The 16,989-nt window shown below is 46.3% G+C and overlaps 2 protein-coding genes across 4 annotated transcripts; both read left to right on the forward strand.

Annotated features, from left to right (window-relative positions):
• The first annotated feature begins 1,629 nt into the window (after positions 1-1,629).
• LOC148674291 (interleukin-1 beta-like) lies at positions 1,630-5,790 on the forward strand. The gene is made up of 7 exons (XM_088624312.1): positions 1,630-1,679; positions 2,146-2,197; positions 2,613-2,655; positions 2,984-3,203; positions 3,601-3,774; positions 4,023-4,159; positions 5,042-5,790. The coding sequence occupies exons 2-7, from the start codon at positions 2,154-2,156 to the stop codon at positions 5,261-5,263; spliced, it is 840 nt and encodes a 279-aa protein (XP_088480438.1). The 5' UTR covers positions 1,630-1,679; positions 2,146-2,153; the 3' UTR covers positions 5,264-5,790.
• A 3,805-nt stretch (positions 5,791-9,595) lies between these two features.
• LOC148674292 (interleukin-1 beta-like) lies at positions 9,596-13,267 on the forward strand. 3 transcript variants are annotated; one of them, XM_088624313.1, is made up of 7 exons: positions 9,596-9,713; positions 10,171-10,222; positions 10,711-10,753; positions 11,082-11,301; positions 11,699-11,872; positions 11,997-12,133; positions 12,518-13,267. In XM_088624313.1, the coding sequence occupies exons 2-7, from the start codon at positions 10,179-10,181 to the stop codon at positions 12,737-12,739; spliced, it is 840 nt and encodes a 279-aa protein (XP_088480439.1). In that variant the 5' UTR covers positions 9,596-9,713; positions 10,171-10,178; the 3' UTR covers positions 12,740-13,267. The 3 variants fall into 3 exon arrangements, with proteins under 3 accessions (XP_088480439.1, XP_088480440.1, XP_088480441.1); XM_088624314.1 differs by having other exon boundaries at positions 9,638-9,767; XM_088624315.1 differs by lacking the exon at positions 9,596-9,713 and adding an exon at positions 9,726-9,743.
• Positions 13,268-16,989: the final 3,722 nt, after the last annotated feature.

Here is a 16,989-nt window from a genome sequence, read left to right on the forward strand (position 1 = left end):
CCAAGGGTGAGGAGTTTTCAATGACTTTTAGTCAAATTTATCAAACTTCCACCACAAATTGCGGCGATGATCAACTTCCTTTTGTTATTAAAACTTCAAAACAAGCAAAATCAAGGAAAGTTTGTTTTGCAACGCAGAAACCCGGGTGAATAGTAGATACGCTTTCCAAATCTTTGGAAGGAAATAGCCTATTTCTTAACTTCCTTGTGAAAAACCACCACAAGAGCACGATTTTTGTTCCAAGTTTAAACAGGAAAACTGACGACCGTGCACTAATTCTCTGATGAAGACGAGTATTCTATCCAAAACAGTGTGCCGTGAGTTTGAAGTGTGAATGTGTATAAAATCGCATACAGACTGAGTGTCCGGCTATTTTATTTGCTCTGAGTTGAACTGATCCCCTCCCCCCCAAAAAAAACAAACCCTGGTCGCGAAGAAAACAAAACTTTAAAGAAACATAGGGAGTCAGATCTTCATTGGTCTGTCTGACTGGTTTTCCGTGAATTCAAAAATGTTGGGATGTTACTGCTGATTGAAAGCGCATACTATTTTGTATTATATGTATATATTAGATGTTTATATAGTATGTAATGCCAGCGGCCATATCACCCTGCAGCTCTCAAATAGCTACGCATTGAAGCGAAGCAGGGTTGAGGCTGGTCAGTACCTTGATGGGAGACCTCCTGGGAAGCAATGGTTGCTGCTGGAAGAGGTAATAATAATAATAATAATAATAATAATAATGTTTCTTTATTAGCCCTATACAATTTCTTGCATTAGGAATGCGTCTTTTGGTTGCTGCTGGAAGAGGTGTTAGTGGGACCAGCGGGGGGCGCCCACCCTGCAGTCCATGTGAGTCTTAATACCCCTGTATAGTGGCGGGGACACTATACTGTGGTGGGCGCCGTCTTTCGGATGAGACGTTAAAGCGGGGTCCTGACTCTCAGTTGTCATTAAAGATACCCGGACTTTTCTCGAGAAGAGTAGTGAGTTATCCCGGTGTCCGGGCCAAATTGCCCCCTCGGCCTTTACCGTGGCCTCCAAATTGTCCCCATGTATCATGATTGCCCTGCGTGTACCCTGCCTTTCGCTCGTTGCTTGCCGGGTCGGCTCCGGCTTCCCGCGACACCGTACGGCATAAAGCGGTTTGGTAAATGATATCATATGTAGTACAATTCTAAAAAACAGAATGGAAACTCTGTCAGTCTGCCAGCTGACATTGTTAGTATTTTACTAATTTCATCCATATATCCCGCGCTATTAATAACTCCATGCTTCGTACTGCCTCTCCATGCCACACCAGAGCTGAGAACCGACAGATGCCCTGCAAAAGACAGATTTAAAAATATTTCAGACACCTATAGTAGGAAGCTCTTAAACCAACATGTACAAGGGGCACAACATAAAAACGAAGTGTAAAATAATTTCGCAGCTTTATTGTATCTTAAAGGTAATTTCGATTGTTTCAATAATTTCAACTCTCGTGTACAATCCAGTGTTTTCTGGCTAATTACAGAATTTCGACAGTCGAATTTCGTTTTCTTCCGCTTTCGGGAGCGGAAACCCCATTTTCCTAGAGCCGCGGGTATAAACAGGCGGATCTGCGGTGCGCTGGTCAGTTCCCGAGTGGCTGAGCTGAACGACACGGAGTTGACTTTGCCGCTGGAAGACAACCTCAGGTACCGGCAAAGAGACATTCCTCTGATTCGGGCATAGGGGTAGAATCGCAGAGCTGAAGTCGGGTAATGGGCTTTAATGGAATATTTGTCATCTGTATGTTAGTGTGAAAGATCCGCTGTCAGTTCGCAGGGCAGAAATGGTGGCGCTGCGGGGCTTTTGGAAAATTTCTTGAGCAGAAACAATTCAAGGACTCGTTTGCGCGACTTTAATTGAGGATGCCGAATCGCGGGTTGTTGTATTTTTTAAATTTCTAGAAATATTGGGTTGGAACGAGTTCATGAAATAAGGAGATCACTGCAGTTATGAACTTTTTTAGTTACTGGCTGATGTGTAATATATTTGTGTAAATGTAGACAAATATAATTTGAAATGTACTTTTTACGGAATTACAATATATATGCGATGTGTATGTTTAAAGATTATGGGAATATATGAAATGTCAATGTGTTTTTTCTTGTGTTCTAGGCGCAAACATGATGTGTGACATCGAGTTCGACTTATCCTTGGCTTTAGAAAGGTGAGGGGATCGATCGCACTCCTGGCGCCGGGAACCTACAGCACTGAGCTCCGTCTGAGTGGAGACTCACCTCCGCTTTCATAGGCAAAGAACAAAACCGTGCAGAACCAGCTGTGTTCTTGAGTGTTTTAAAGTGTGATAATAAAAGTAATTATATTCATGTGACACCTGAAGCCTTGAAATGCTCACTTTGTAATGACTAAAAGAGTATATTATGTAACCACGATTATTAAGCGTTTGCTATCTACTGTCTATAAGAAAGTAGGACAGGACTGTTGAAAAGGCTCAAACAAAAGTGAACCTTCATATGAATTTTAAACAATGATTTTTTCAAAACCAGACGGTAACTATGAAGATTGTCATGTTTTATTCTGTGGGTTTGTTGTAATTCATTACGAAACTGTGTTCTTTGCAGTGATCCCGACATGACGGAGGTAGACTGCCCTCTACCGGCCAAGGTGAGGCGCTGCATGTTATTCTCACAGGGAAGAAATGAACCGATGACGCATGTAGACGAGAGGAGTAGCGAACTTCATCGAGTATTTGGAACAAGTGGCAGAGATAGTAATTGCTGCATAGCTGTGTGTGCGCACAGAGTCATTTATATACTGTAGCGGCTGACGCGTTTCTGCAGACATGTAAAGTCTTACTCCGGTGTCTATTAGCGGCAGTTGTACACTGGAGCCGAATTAGTCCAGACGGAGCCCGGGAGTCTAGTAACCGCTGCCCACACACACGCAGCAGGTTCCTGGTCGCTGACTGTGCGTTTGCTCCCCTGTTCTCCAGAATCACGGCCTGAGGGATGACTCTTTCTTGCCCAGAAGGCGCTGCCTCCTCAGCCCTGGGCTGGAGCTGGAGGTGGAGTCTCACCCTCTGCACAGCTTTCGCCACGCCGCCACACTCATCGTCGCCCTGGAGAGGATGAAGAAGGTGCAGGAGAAGCCGCTGGGGACAGAGTTCACTGGGGACACCCTGTTCCACTTTGTGATAGAGCAGCTGGTGGAAGGTAGGAGGCTCCTACACAGCCGGTCTTTCCCCACTCTGCTGTGTCTGAGGAGGAACAGACAACATCCTGATGAGGCTGATGTTGCAGTTTACTGGCAAAGATGTCTGATTCAGAAATACTTCAGGGCAGCATGGTGGTGCAGTGGTCAGCATTGGTGCCTCACAGCTCTGGAGCCCTGGGCTCAATTCTGGACCTGGGGTGCCATCTGTGTGAAGTTTGTATGTTCTCCCGTGTTTGTGTGGGTTTCCTCCCACAGTCTCGGGACATACTGGCAGTTTCATTGGCCTGGTGTGAGGGTGTGCATGTCTGTCTGTGTGCCCTGCGAGGCACTGGCATCCTGTCCCGGATGTACCCCACTTTACTCCCTGACTCGAGCTCTTGTGTCTCTGTCCCACAGAGGTCTGCTTTGACCAGCAGTACCAGTTCAACCCCACCTTCACACGCCGGACCCAGGACCTGGCGCACAGCATCGCCGATCAGCACAACAAGAGCTGGAAGCTGAACGAGCTCCCCAACGGAGCTGCTGAGCTGCTGGCCATCACTGTGCAAGGCCCCAGCTCCGCCAAGAAAAGTGAGTCCCTGCGACAGGCCTCCTCCTCAGGAGAGCTGGCCAGGCCCTTCAGGTCCAGTGCTTCTCAGCTCCGCAGACACAGGACAGCTCTTCAGGACAGGACTGTTCACACCACAACATCAGCGTCCTGTTGGAAAGACCCTCTGTATCCGTGATGACAAGGTCCTACACACAAGAAGTGACTAGAATTAGAGCACAGATTGCGCGGTATGGCAGGACTGACGTGCTCTCTCCTTGTGTGCCCGCAGTGTGGCTGAACCTGTCCACATACGTCTCGCTGCCTCCAGTCTCCTCTCAGTCCCAGCCAGTGGCCCTGGGCATCGGGGGCCGCAACCTGTACCTGTCCTGCTCCGAGTCCGAGGGCAAACCCATCCTGCAGATTGAGGTAGGAGCTCTCTCGCTGCAGTCGGCTTCTTCTCTTCCTCTCTCAAAGCGCAGTCGAAATCAGAAGGTTTCGCTCCTTGTCTTCACACTGGCATCTCTCCGCATGTCTGTAAGCAGCGGCAGGATTGTGCAGCAGCTCCAAGCAACTCGGTTTTGACTTCTGCCTCAATCAGACAGTTGAAATAATAATAATAATATAATAATAATAAACTTTATTTTATATAGCGCCTTTAAAGGTGGCTTCTCAAAGCGCTTTACAGGATGACAATAACAATAAATAAGAAGACTACAACAATAAATAAGAAAATTTCACAAGACAGGACACAATTATAATTACAACAATACAACAATAACAATAGAGGAGACCGTGGAAGATGGTATTAAGAAGAGCAGAGGGGTGAAGAATGGAGCCAGTTAAGTAAAGGCTTTTCTGAAAAGGAGGGTTTTGAGTCTGGATTTGAAGGAGTTTAGAGAAGGTGACTCTCTAATATCCTTGGGCAAGGAGTTCCAGAGCTTGGGGGCATAGCAGGAGAAGGCCCTGTCGCCCATACAATGTAGACGGGCTTGGGGGACAGTAAGGAGGGCAGAATTTGAAGAGCGGAGGTTGCGAGGTGGGGAGTAGGGCGATAAAAGTTCAGACAGGTATTGAGGTGCCAAGCCATGTAAAGCCTTGTAGGTTAATGAGCATCAGCTGTCACCTTTCTGCTGGAGAGGTTTCCTAGTGCTGTGTGTGAAGGTGCACATTAGTGTCAGGCGATGGCAGGGCTCTGTGTGTGCTGGTCCTCTGGTATTCTCTCCCGTGAGGCTTGTGCACCAGCTGCCCGTCAATCCACACTTACCGGCGCTCAGCTCTGACTGCTGCTCTCGCTGTCGCCCCCCTCAGGAGATCCCCAACAAAGAGGACCTGAGAAGCATCCGCTCCGGCAGCACCGCGGCCCGCTTCCTCTTCTACAAGACGGACAGCGGCGTCTCCTCCTCCACCTTCGAGTCGGTCAACTGCCCCGGCTGGTACATCAGCACGGCCATTGAGGAGCCCTGCCCAGTGGCCATGTGCCACCTGCACCCCAACGACCGCATCACCAGCTTCATGGTCAAGCAGCAGTGAGGGCTGGCCGGCCCCAGTGCTCACCAGCGGGTCTCGGGCTGGGGGTCCCAGAGTCTCAGTATGTACCAAGTACAGAGAGCAGCGCGGCCAGCTTAGGTGTGAATCCCAAAGTTTCAAGCTCATTTTCCAGCCTCTGGGAAATTGTGGCCGAGAGTCACAGAGCGTAAATACATAATGTGTGCTTGTTTAAAAGCAATGAAGAATTCATATTGAATTAAAACTTAACTTTTGTACAGATATTCATATTGTGTCTCAGTGAAGTTCTCTATTTATTTTTATTTATTTCAATGTGTTAATTGAGTTGTATTGACTGCTGTAACGTTTGTTCACACTGCAGAACTTTTACTGTCTGGAACTAATGTTTACATTGCTTCACAATTCAGGGCTGAGGTGCACACCTTCATATTTAAGTATTTAAGTTTTATTTATATATTTACTGTTGTTTTTATACATTAAGTTGGATGGAATTATTTATGGGATGGCTGTTGTATATTGTTGCACTTGAATAAATGTCTTCAGTATTTCAATGCTCGGCTCTTGTTGATGGTTTCTCTGAAGCTGTTTGTGGATACGAGTCTTTCTTCCCAGCGGTCTCTATTTCACTCGCCTCTTTCCACACTCTCTCGCACCCTCCGCCTCTGGGCTCAGCTCACTCTTCCTCTTCTGGACCCACCACGCTTCTTCCTGTGTCCTTGTTCCGGCCCGTTTGGAGTCAAGTCCCGGAGCAGTGGCGGGTCAGAGATTCTCCACATCCAGCCGATCCCCCAGTACAGATCCAGGCCCGTCCTGAATGAATGGAGAGTGTTTCAGCAGGATCAAGGCCGCAGATGAGCAGAGTTCTCGGGTTTAGTACGTGTGCAGAGTTCATGAGTCTTTGCTTTGAAATGAATGAAAGGCAGGCAATAACGTAAAGTAGAAGAACTTGTTGTTCACTGATGTAGCTTGATTTAGATCCATAACCCATAAGCTGGATTGCTGCCAGTGCAGAATTTCAAATGATGTTTTCAAAAGCTCACTAAAACAGACACCATGTGATTGACCATTGTTTAAGGGTATCTCGTAAGATTGCCCATGGGCATAGAAAGAGTACATGAGGATATCATTTTGCTTTGCATTTCAATGTAAGATCAGCAGCTATGCTTTGCTCATTAAGAAGCTGAGATGATTTAGAAGCTGTTTCTTCATATTCCAGCTCACATGTAGGATATCATGTCATTTGCCAAACTGCTTTCTACCATACTGTGTCGCGGGAAGCCGGAGCCTACCTGGCAAGCAACGAGCACAAGGCAGGGTACACCCTGGACAGGGGGCCAGTCCATCACAGGGCAGGTGCAAGCCAATTGTACAGGGGGACAATCTGGAGGCCACGGTACAGGTCGAGGGGGGGAATTTGGCCCGGACACCGGGATAACTCCCTACTCTTCTCGACAAATGCCCGGGAATCATTAATGACCACTGAGAGTCAGGACCGTGGTACCCATCTTTTTCACCAGGATGGGTAGATCCAGGAATTTTGAATTCATTATTCACGCTTATTTCCATCCAATACCCACAAGCTTGAATGCAGTCAATGCTGAATTTCAAACGATGTTTTTTCCAAATGATGAGTAAAACAGAAAACATGTCATTGACCGTTTTGTAAAGTGCTACGCGTCAGACACAGGAATGCGCGAATGTGGAACGAGAGTTTACGAAGCTGCTATGTTGGTTTCTTTCAAGGAACGTCTGAATGAGACCTCCAGATCAACTAATCAAGTCACGTATGCTGAACAGCTTGCCAGTGGATGTGCTCTCTCTCTTGTTCTGTTTGCGACTGGAATTTCCTGATACACCCAATTGACAATACAGCTGTGCTCCTCTCCAGAGTGAGGCCCAACCTCTGGGCACCTTTAAGAAACAGCTGGATGACATTTTATCTGCACTGAGCTGCTGAACTTCTAGCAAACAAGATCTCCCCCCCACCCCCCCTCTTATAAACTAGATACTTAGGAACCCCAAACCAATTCACTGCCAGCAGACAGTGTTACTGAGAGAGCAGTACGTTTTTTACTTTTATTGAACATCAGTTGTTACAGGCAAAGGAAAATAGTTTTCCAAACAGAAAAGTGAGCAAAAAAGACTCAACAAAATGTTGCTACAGAGAATTACAAATCCGGACACATCAAATTAAATATTTTACGTACAGTTTGTCAGTTGTGCCTTTTACCTTCTTATTTTTATGTAATCTTGCACATCCATCTCACATATCGTAAAAGAAGGAGTAGCAGTGGCCCATTGTGATGTATGGATTGTGAGATCAAGCCGTTATTAATAACAGATTATATATACATGCCCCTTTTCCATATTACACCTTGCAAAGCTTAACAATTCCTTAAACCTGACATTCACATCGATACACTTAAAGATGAAGTTTTTCAAGTCTTCCCAAAACAGTTTTATATTTATACGTGTAAGAGATAAATCTGTCCGAGTTTCTTTCCCAGACCACACTACAGAACACACATAAATCACCTTGTTCATGTTTGAATCTCGAGCTGAAGTGCTTTTTGAACAGGATGATAGTTATGAACATTTTGGAGTGTCATTTCTTTAACCTGCAAGACTTTATATAAGAGCAGTACATTATAGCCCTATAGTCACTGACGAGTGGGTCTCTCTAATGCAAATGAGCCCAGAAAGTAGTTTACACACAAGACCCGTTAGAGGCGTTATTAACACAAATGAATCACACTTAATCCGGACCAATTTTAATAACCTCAACGCTTTCTATAACAGTACATATGGATAGTTCAAAAATCTTAAATAACGACGTCGTGTCTTATTATTCAACCATGAACGAGTCTAAACCTCAGGGACAAGATATCCTGGCCAAGGGTGAGGAGTTTTCAATGACTTTTAGTCAAATTTATCAAACTTCCACCACAAATTGCGGCGATGATCAACTTCCTTTTGTTATTAAAACTTCAAAACAAGCAAAATCAGGGAAAGTTTGTTTTGCAACGCGGAAACCCGGGCGAATAGTAGATACGCTTTCCGAATATTTGGAAGGAAATAGCCTATTTCTTCACTTCCTTGTGAAAAACCACCACAAGAGCACGATTTTTGTTCCAAGTTTAAACAGGAAAACTGACGACCGTGCACTAATTCTCTGATGAAGACGAGTATTCTATCCAAAACAGTGTGCCGTGAGTTTGAAGTGTGAATGTGTATAAAATCACATACAGACTGAGTGTCCGGCTATTTTATTTGCTCTGAGTTGAACTGATCCCCTCCCCCCCCAAAAAAAACAAACCCTGGTCGCGAAGAAAACAAAACTTTAAAGAAACATAGGGAGTCAGATCTTCATTGGTCTGTCTGACTGGTTTTCCGTGAATTCAAAAATCTTGGGATGTTACTGCTGATTGAAAGCGCATACTATTTTTTATTATAGGTATATATTAGATGTTTATATAGTATGTAATGCCAGCGGCCATATCACCCTGCAGCTCTCAAATAGCTACCCATTGAAGCGAAGCAGGGTTGAGCCTGGTCAGTACCTGGATGGGAGACCTCCTGGGAAGCAATGGTTGCTGCTGGAAGAGGTGTTAGTGGGACCAGCGGGGGGCGCCCACCCTGCAGTCCATGTGAGTCTTAATACCCCTGTATAGTGGCGGGGACACTATACTGTAGTGGGCGCCGTCTTTCGGATGAGACGTTAAAGCTGGGTCCTGACTCTCAGTTGTCATTAAAGATACCCGGACTTTTCTCGAGAAGAGTAGTGAGTTATCCCGGTGTCCGGGCCAAATTCCCCCCTCAGCCTTTACCGTGGCCTCCAAATTGTCCCCATGTATCATGATTGCCCTGCGTGTACCCTGCCTTTTGCTCGTTGCTTGCCGGGTCGGCTCCGGCTTCCCGCGACACCGTACGGCATAAAGCGGTTTGGTAAATGATATCATATGTAGTACAATTCTGAAAAACAGAATGGAAACTCTGTCAGTCTGCCAGCTGACATTGTTAGTATTTTACTAATTTCATCCATATATCCCGCGCTATTAATAACTCCATGCTTCGTACTGCCTCTCCATGCCACAGCAGAGCTGAGAACCGACAGATGCCCTGCAAAAGACAGATTTAAAAATATTTCAGACACCTATAGTAGGAAGCTCTTAAACCAACATGTACAAGGGGCACAAAATAAAAACGAAGTGTAAAATAATTTCGCAGCTTTATTGTATCTTAAAGGTATTTTCGATTGTTTCAATAATTTCAACTCTCGTGTACAATCCAGTGTTTTCTGGCTAATTACAGAATTTCGACAGTCGAATTTCGTTTTCTTCCGCTTTCGGGAGCGGAAACCCCATTTTCCTAGAGCCGCGGGTATAAACAGGCGGATCTGCGGTGCGCTGGTCAGTTCCCGAGTGGCTGAGCTGAACGACACGGAGTTGACTTTGCCGCTGGAAGACAACCTCAGGTACCGGCAAAGAGACATTCGGGCATAGGGGTAAAATCGCAGAGCTAAAGTCGGGTAATGGGCTTTAATGGAAAATTTGTCATCTGTATGTTAGTGTGAAAGATCCGCTGTCAGTTCGCAGGGCAGAAATGGTGGCGCTGCGGGGCTTTTGGAAAAGCTCTTGAGCAGAAACAATTCAAGGACTCGTTTGCGCGACTTTAATTGAGGATGCCGAATCGCGGGTTGTTGTATTTTTTATATTTCTAGAAATATTGGGTTGGAACGAGTTCATGAAATAAGGAAATCACTGCAGTTATGAACTTTTTTAGTTACTGGCTGATGTGTAATATATTTGTGTAAATGTAGACAAATATAATTTGAAATGTACTTTTTACGGAATTACAATATATATACGATGTGTATGTTTAAAGATTATGGGAATATATGAAATGTCAATGTGTTTTTTCTTGTGTTCTAGGCGCAAACATGATGTGTGACATCGAGTTCGACTTATCCTTGGCTTTAGAAAGGTGAGGGGATTGATCGCACTCCTGGCGCCGGGAACCTCCAGCACTGAGCTCCGTCTGAGTGGAGACTCACCTCCGCTTTCATAGGAAAAGAACAAAACCGTGCAGAATCAGCTGTGTTCTTGAGTGTTTTAAAGTGTGATAATAAAAGTAATTATATTCATGTGACACCTGAAGCCTTGAGATGCTCACTTTGTAATGACTCAAAGAGTATATTGTAACGCTTACGGCCGACCAGATGCGGCAAGGGCGCCCGCCTGAGCCCCCGTTGCGTTACAACATTATGTAATCACGATTATTAAGCGTTTGCTATCTACTGTCTATAAGAAAGTAGCACAGGACTGTTGAAAAGGCATGAGGCTCAAACAAAAGTGAACCTTCATATGAATTTTAAACAATGATTTTTTCAAAACCAGACGGTAACTATGAAGATTGTCATGTTTTATTCTGTGGGTCTGTTGTAATTCATTACGAAACTGTGTTCTTTGCAGTGATCCCGACATGACGGAGGTAGACTGCCCTCTACCGGCCAAGGTGAGGCGCTGCATATTGTTCTCACAGGGAAGAAATGAACTGATGACGCATGTAGACGAGAGTTGTAGCTAACTTCATCGAGTATTTGGAACAAGGGGCAAAGATATTAATTGCTGCATAGCTCTGTGTGCGCACAGAGTCATTTATATACTGTAGCGGCTGACGCGTTTCTGCAGACATGTAAAGTCTTACTCCGGTGTCTATTAGCGGCAGTTGTACACTGGAGCCGAATTAGTCCAGACGGAGCCCGGGAGTCTAGTAACGGCTGCCCACACACACGCAGCAGGTTCCTGGTCGCTGACTGTGCGTTTGCTCCCCTGTCCTCCAGAATCACGGCCTGAGGGATGACTCCTTCTTGCCCAGAAGGCGCTGCCTCCTCAGCCCTGGGCTGGAGCTGGAGGTGGAGTCTCACCCTCTGCACAGCTTTCGCCACGCCGCCACACTCATCGTCGCCCTGGAGAGGATGAAGAAGGTGCAGGAGAAGCCGCTGGGGTCAGAGTTCACTGGGGACACCCTGTTCCACTTTGTGATAGAGCAGCTGGTGGAAGGTAGGAGGCTCCTACACAGCCGGTCTTTCCCCACTCTGCTGTGTCTGAGGAGGAACAGACAACATCCTGATGAGGCTGATGTTGCAGTTTACTGGCAAAGATGTCTGATTCAGAAATACTTGAGGGCAGCGTGGTGGTGCAGTGGTCAGCATTGGTGCCTCACAGCTCTAGAGCCCGGGGCTCAATTCTGGACCTGGGGTGCCATCTGTGTGGAGTTTGTATGTTCTCCCGTGTTTGTGTGGGTTTCCTCCCACAGACTCGGGACATACTGGCAGTTTCATTGGCCTGGTGTGAGGGTGTGCATGTCTGTCTGTGTGCCCTGCGAGGGATTGGCATCCTGTCCAGGATGTACCCCACTTTACTCCCTGACCCGAGCTCTTGTGTCTCTGTCCTACAGAGGTCTGCTTTGACCAGCAGTACCAGTTCAACCCCACCTTCACACGCCGGACCCAGGACCTGGCGCACAGCATCGCCGATCAGCACAACAAGAGCTGGAAGCTGAACGAGCTCCCCAACGGAGCTGCTGAGCTGCTGGCCATCACTGTGCAAGGCCCCAGCTCCTCCAAGAAAGGTGAGTCCCTGCGACTGGCCTCTTCCTTGGGACAGCTGGCCAGGCCCACAAGAAGGGACTAGAATTAGAGCACAGATTGCGCGGTGTGGCAGGACTGACGTGCTCTCTCCTTGTGTGCCCGCAGTGTGGCTGAACCTGTCCACATACGTCTCGCTGCCTCCAGTCTCCTCTCAGTCCCAGCCAGTGGCCCTGGGCATCGGGGGCCGCAACCTGTACCTGTCCTGCTCCGAGTCCGAGGGCAAACCCATCCTGCAGATTGAGGTAGGAGCTCTCTCGCTGTGGTCGGCTTCTGCTCTTCCTCTCTCAAAGCGCAGTCGAAATCGGAAGGTTTCGCTCCTTGTCTTCACACTGGCATCTCTCCGCACGTCTGTAAGCAGCGGCAGGATTGTGCAGCAGCTCCAAGCAACTCGGCTTTGACTTCTGCCTCAATCAGACAGTTGAAATGAGCATCAGCTGTCACCTTTCTGCTGGAGAGGTTTCCTAGTGCTGTGTGTGAAGGTGCACATTAGTGTCAGGCGATGGCAGGGCTCTGTGTGTGCTGGTCCTCTGGTATTCTCTCCCGTGAGGCTTGTGCACCAGCTGCCCGTCAATCCACACTTACCGGCGCTCAGCTCTGACTGCTGCTCTCGCTGTCGCCCCCCTCAGGAGATCCTCAACAAAGAGGACCTGAGAAGCATCCGCTCCGGCAGCACCGCGGCCCGCTTCCTCTTCTACAAGACGGACAGCGGCGTCTCCTCCTCCACCTTCGAGTCGGTCAACTGCCCCGGCTGGTACATCAGCTCGGCCATTGAGGAGCCCTGCCCAGTGGCCATGTGCCACCAGCACCCCAACGACCGCATCACCAGCTTCATGGTCAAGCAGCAGTGAGGGCTGGCCGGCCCCAGTGCTCACCAGCGGGTCTCGGGCTGGGGGTCCCAGAGTCTCAGTATGTACCAAGTACAGAGAGCAGCGCGGCCAGCTTAGGTGTGAATCCCAAAGTTTCAAGCTCATTTTCCAGCCTCTGGGAAATTGTGGCCCGAGAGTCACAGAGCGTAAATACATAATGTGTGCTTGTTTAAAAGCAATGAAGAATTCATATTGAATTAAATTTTAACTTTTGTACAGATATTCATATTGTGTCTCAGTGAAGTTCTCTATTTATTTTTATTTATTTCAATGTGTTAATTGAGTTGTATTGGCTGCTGTAACGTTTATTTAAACTGCAGAACATCTACTGTCTGAAACTAATGTTTACATTGCTTCACAATTCAGGGCTGAGGTGCACACCTTCATATTTAAGTATTTAAGTTTTATTTATACATTTGCTGTTGTTTTTATACATTAAGCTGGATGGAATTATTTATGGGATGGCTGTTGTATATTGTTGCACTTGAATAAATGTCTTCAGTATTTCAATGCTCGGCTCTTGTTGATGGTTTCTCTGAAGCTGTTTGTGGATACGAGTCTTTCTTCCCAGCGGTCTCTATTTCACTCGCCTCTTTCCACACTCTCTCGCACCCTGCGCCTCTGGGCTCAGCTCACTCTTCCTCTTCTGGACCCACCACGCTTCTTCCTGTGTCCTTGTTCCGGCCCGTTTGGAGTCGAGTCCTGGAGCAGTGGTGGGCCAGAGATTCTCCACATCCAGCCGATCCCCCAGTACAGATCCAGGCCCGTCCTGAATGAATGGAGAGTGTTTCAGCAGGAGCAAGGCCGCAGATGATCAGAGTTCTCGGGTTTAGTACGTGTGCAGAGTTCATGAGTCTTTGCTTTGAAATGAATGAAAGGCAGGTAGAATAACTTGTTGTTCACTGATGTAGCTTGATTTAGATCCATAACCCAGAAGCTGGATTGCTGCCAGTGCAGAATTTCAAATGATGTTTTCAAAAGCTCACTAAAACAGACACCATGTGATTGACCATTGTTTAAGGGTATCTCGTAAGATTGCCCATGGGCATAGAAAGAGTACATGAGGATATCACTTTGCTTTGCATTTCAATGTAAGATCAGCAGCTAAGCTTTGCTCATTAAGAAGCTGAGATGATTTAGAAGCTTTTTTTTTCATATTCCAGTTCACATGTAGGATATCATGTCATTTGCCAAACTGCTTTCTACCATACTGTGTCGCGGGAAGCCGGAGCCTACCTGGCAAGCAACGAGCACAAGGCAGGGTACACCCTGGACAGGGGGCCAGTCCATCACAGGGCAGGTGCAAGCCAAATGTACAGGGGGACAATCTGGAGGCCACGGTACAGGTCGAGGAGGGAAATTTGGCCCGGACACCGGGATAACTCCCTACTCTTCTCGACAAATGCCCGGGAATCATTAATGACCCCGGGCATTAATGAGAGTCAGGACCGTGGTACCCATCTTTTTCACCAGGATGGGTAGATCCAGGAATTTTGAATTCATTATTCAGGCTTATTTCCATCCACGACCCACAAGCTTGAATGCAGTCAATGCTGAATTTCAAACGATGTTTTTCCAAACGATGAGTAAAACAGAAAACATGTCATTGACCGTTTTGTAAAATACTACTCGTCAGACACATGAATGCACGAATGTGGAATGAGTGTTTATGAAGCTGCTATGCTGGTTTCTTTCAAGGAACGGCTGAATGAGACCTCCAGATCAACTGATCAAGTCACGTGTGCTGAACAGCTTGCCAGTGGATGTGCTCTCTCTCTTGTTCTGTTTGCGACTGGAATTTCCTGATACACCCAATTGACAATACAGCTGTGCTCCTCTCCAGAGTGAGGCCCAACCTCTGGGCACCTTTAAGAAACAGCTGGATGATATTTTATCTGCACTGAGCTGCTGAACTTCTAGCAAACAAGATCTCCCCCCCACCCCCCCTCTTATAAACTAGATACTTAGGAACCCCAAACCAATTCACTGCCAGCAGACAGTGTTACTGAGAGAGCAGTACGTTTTTTACTTTTATTGAACATCAGTTGTTACAGGCAAAGGAGAAACAGTTTTGCTGTTGCTACAGATAATTACAAATCCGGACACATCAAATTAAATATTTTACGTACAGTTTGTCAGTTGTGCTTTTTACCTTCTTATTTTTATGTAATCTTGCACATCCATCTCACATATCGTAAAAGAAGGAGTAGCAGTGGCCCATTGTGATGTATGGATTGTGAGATCAAGCCTTTATTAATAACAGATTATATATACATGCCCCTTTTCCATATTACACCTTGCAAAGCTTAACAATTCCTTAAACCTGACATTCACATCGATACACTTAAAGAAGAAGTTTTTCAAGTCTTCCCAAAACAGTTTTATATTTATACGTGTAAGAGATAAATCTGTCCGAGTTTCTTTCCCAGACCACACTACAGAACACACATAAATCACCTTGTTCATGTTTGAATCTCGAGCTGAAGTGCTTTTTGAACAGGATGATAGTTATGAACATTTTGGAGTGTCATTTCTTTAACCTGCAAGACTGTATATAAGAGCAGTACATTATAGCCCTATAGTCACTGACGAGTGGGTCTCTCTAATGCAAATGAGCCCAGAAAGTAGTTTACACACAAGACCCGTTAGAGGCGTTATTAACACAAATGAATCACACTTAATCCGGACCAATTTTAATAACCTCAACGCTTTCTATAACAGTACATATGGATAGTTCAAAAATCTTAAATAACGACGTCGTGTCTTATTATTCAACCATGAACGAGTCTAAACCTCAGTGACTTTCGGGACAAGATATCCTGGCCAAGGGTGAGGAGTTTTCAATGACTTTTAGTCAAATTGATAAAACTTCCACCATAAATTGCGGCGATGATCAACTTCCTTTTGTTATTAAAACTTCAAAACAAGCAAAATCAAGGAAAGTTTGTTTTGCAACGCAGAAACCCGGGCGAATAGTAGATAGGCTTTCCAAATCTTTGGAAGGAAATAGCTTATTTCTTCACTTCCTTGTTAAAAACCACCACAAGAGCACGATTTTTGTTCCAAGTTTAAACAGGAAAACTGATGACCGTGCACTAATTCTCTGATGAAGACAAGTATTCTATCCAAAACAGTGTGCCGTGAGTTTGAAGTGTGAATGCCAGCAGCCATATCACCCTGCAACTCACAACTGGCAACCCACTGAAGCTAAGCAGGTGTGAGCCTGGTCAGTACCTGGATGGGAGACCTCCTGGGAAAAACTAAGGTTGCTGCTGGAAGAGGTGTTAGTGGGGCCAGCAGGGGGCGCTCACCCTGCAGTCCATGTGGGTCCTAATGCCCCAGTATAGTGATGGGGACACTATACTGTAAACAGGCGCCGTCCTGCGGATGAGACGTAAAACCGAGGTCCTGACTCTCTGTGGTCATTAAAAATCCCAGGGCGTTTCTCGAAAAGAGTAGGGGTGTAACCCCGGTGTCCTGGCCAAATTTCCAATTGGCCCTTACCAATCATGGCCTCCTAATAATCCCCTTCTATGAATTGGCTACATTACTCTGCTCTCCTCCCCACTGATAGCTGATGTGTGGTGAGCGTTCTGGCGCACTATGGCTGCCGTCGCATCATCCAGGTGGATGCTGCACATTGGTGGTGGTGGAGGGGAGTCCCCGTTACCTGTAAAGCGCTTTGAGTGGAGTGTCCAGAAAAGCGCTATATAAGTGTAAGCAATTATTATTATTATTATTAATGTGTATAAAATCGCATACAGACTGAGTGTCCGGCTATTTTATTTGCTCTGAGTTGAACTGATCCCCTCCCCCCAAAAAAACAAACCCTGGTCGCGAAGAAAACAAAACTTTAAAGAAACATAGGGAGTCAGATCTTCATTGGTCTGTCTGACTGGTTTTCCGTGAATTCAAAAATGTTGGGATGTTACTGCTGATTGAAAGCGCATACTATTTTGTATTATATGTATATTTTAGATGTTTATGTTGTATATAATGCCAGCGGCCATATCACCCTGCAGCTCTCAAAGAGCTACCTATTGAAGCGAAGCAGGGTTGAGCCTGGTCAGTACCTGGATGGGAGACCTCCTGGGAAGCAATGGTTGCTGCCGGAGGAGGTGTTATTGGGGCCAGCAGGGGGCGCTCACCCTGGTTCTGGCGCACTATGGCTGCCGTCGCATCATCCAGGTAGATGCTGCACATTGGTGGTGGTGGAGAGGAGTCCCCATTAC

This window comes from Lepisosteus platostomus, chromosome 3 (genome assembly GCF_059453375.1).
Source record: "Lepisosteus platostomus isolate fLepPlt1 chromosome 3, fLepPlt1.hap1, whole genome shotgun sequence".
Taxonomy (NCBI): Eukaryota; Metazoa; Chordata; class Actinopteri; order Semionotiformes; family Lepisosteidae; genus Lepisosteus; species Lepisosteus platostomus.

Excerpts from the sequence above, each read along its gene's own strand:
- LOC148674291 (XM_088624312.1), top strand. The coding sequence starts at position 2,154 with ATGATGTGTGACATCGAGTTCGACTTATCCTTGGCTTTAGAAAG. Across the intron at positions 2,656-2,983 it reads ACTGCCCTCTACCGGCCAAG|AATCACGGCCTGAGGGATGA; the intron begins GTGAGGCGCTGC and ends CCTGTTCTCCAG. Across the intron at positions 3,775-4,022 it reads CCCCAGCTCCGCCAAGAAAA|TGTGGCTGAACCTGTCCACA; the intron begins GTGAGTCCCTGC and ends GTGTGCCCGCAG.
- LOC148674292 (XM_088624313.1), top strand. The coding sequence starts at position 10,179 with ATGATGTGTGACATCGAGTTCGACTTATCCTTGGCTTTAGAAAG. Across the intron at positions 11,873-11,996 it reads CCCCAGCTCCTCCAAGAAAG|TGTGGCTGAACCTGTCCACA; the intron begins GTGAGTCCCTGC and ends GTGTGCCCGCAG. Across the intron at positions 12,134-12,517 it reads AACCCATCCTGCAGATTGAG|GAGATCCTCAACAAAGAGGA; the intron begins GTAGGAGCTCTC and ends CGCCCCCCTCAG.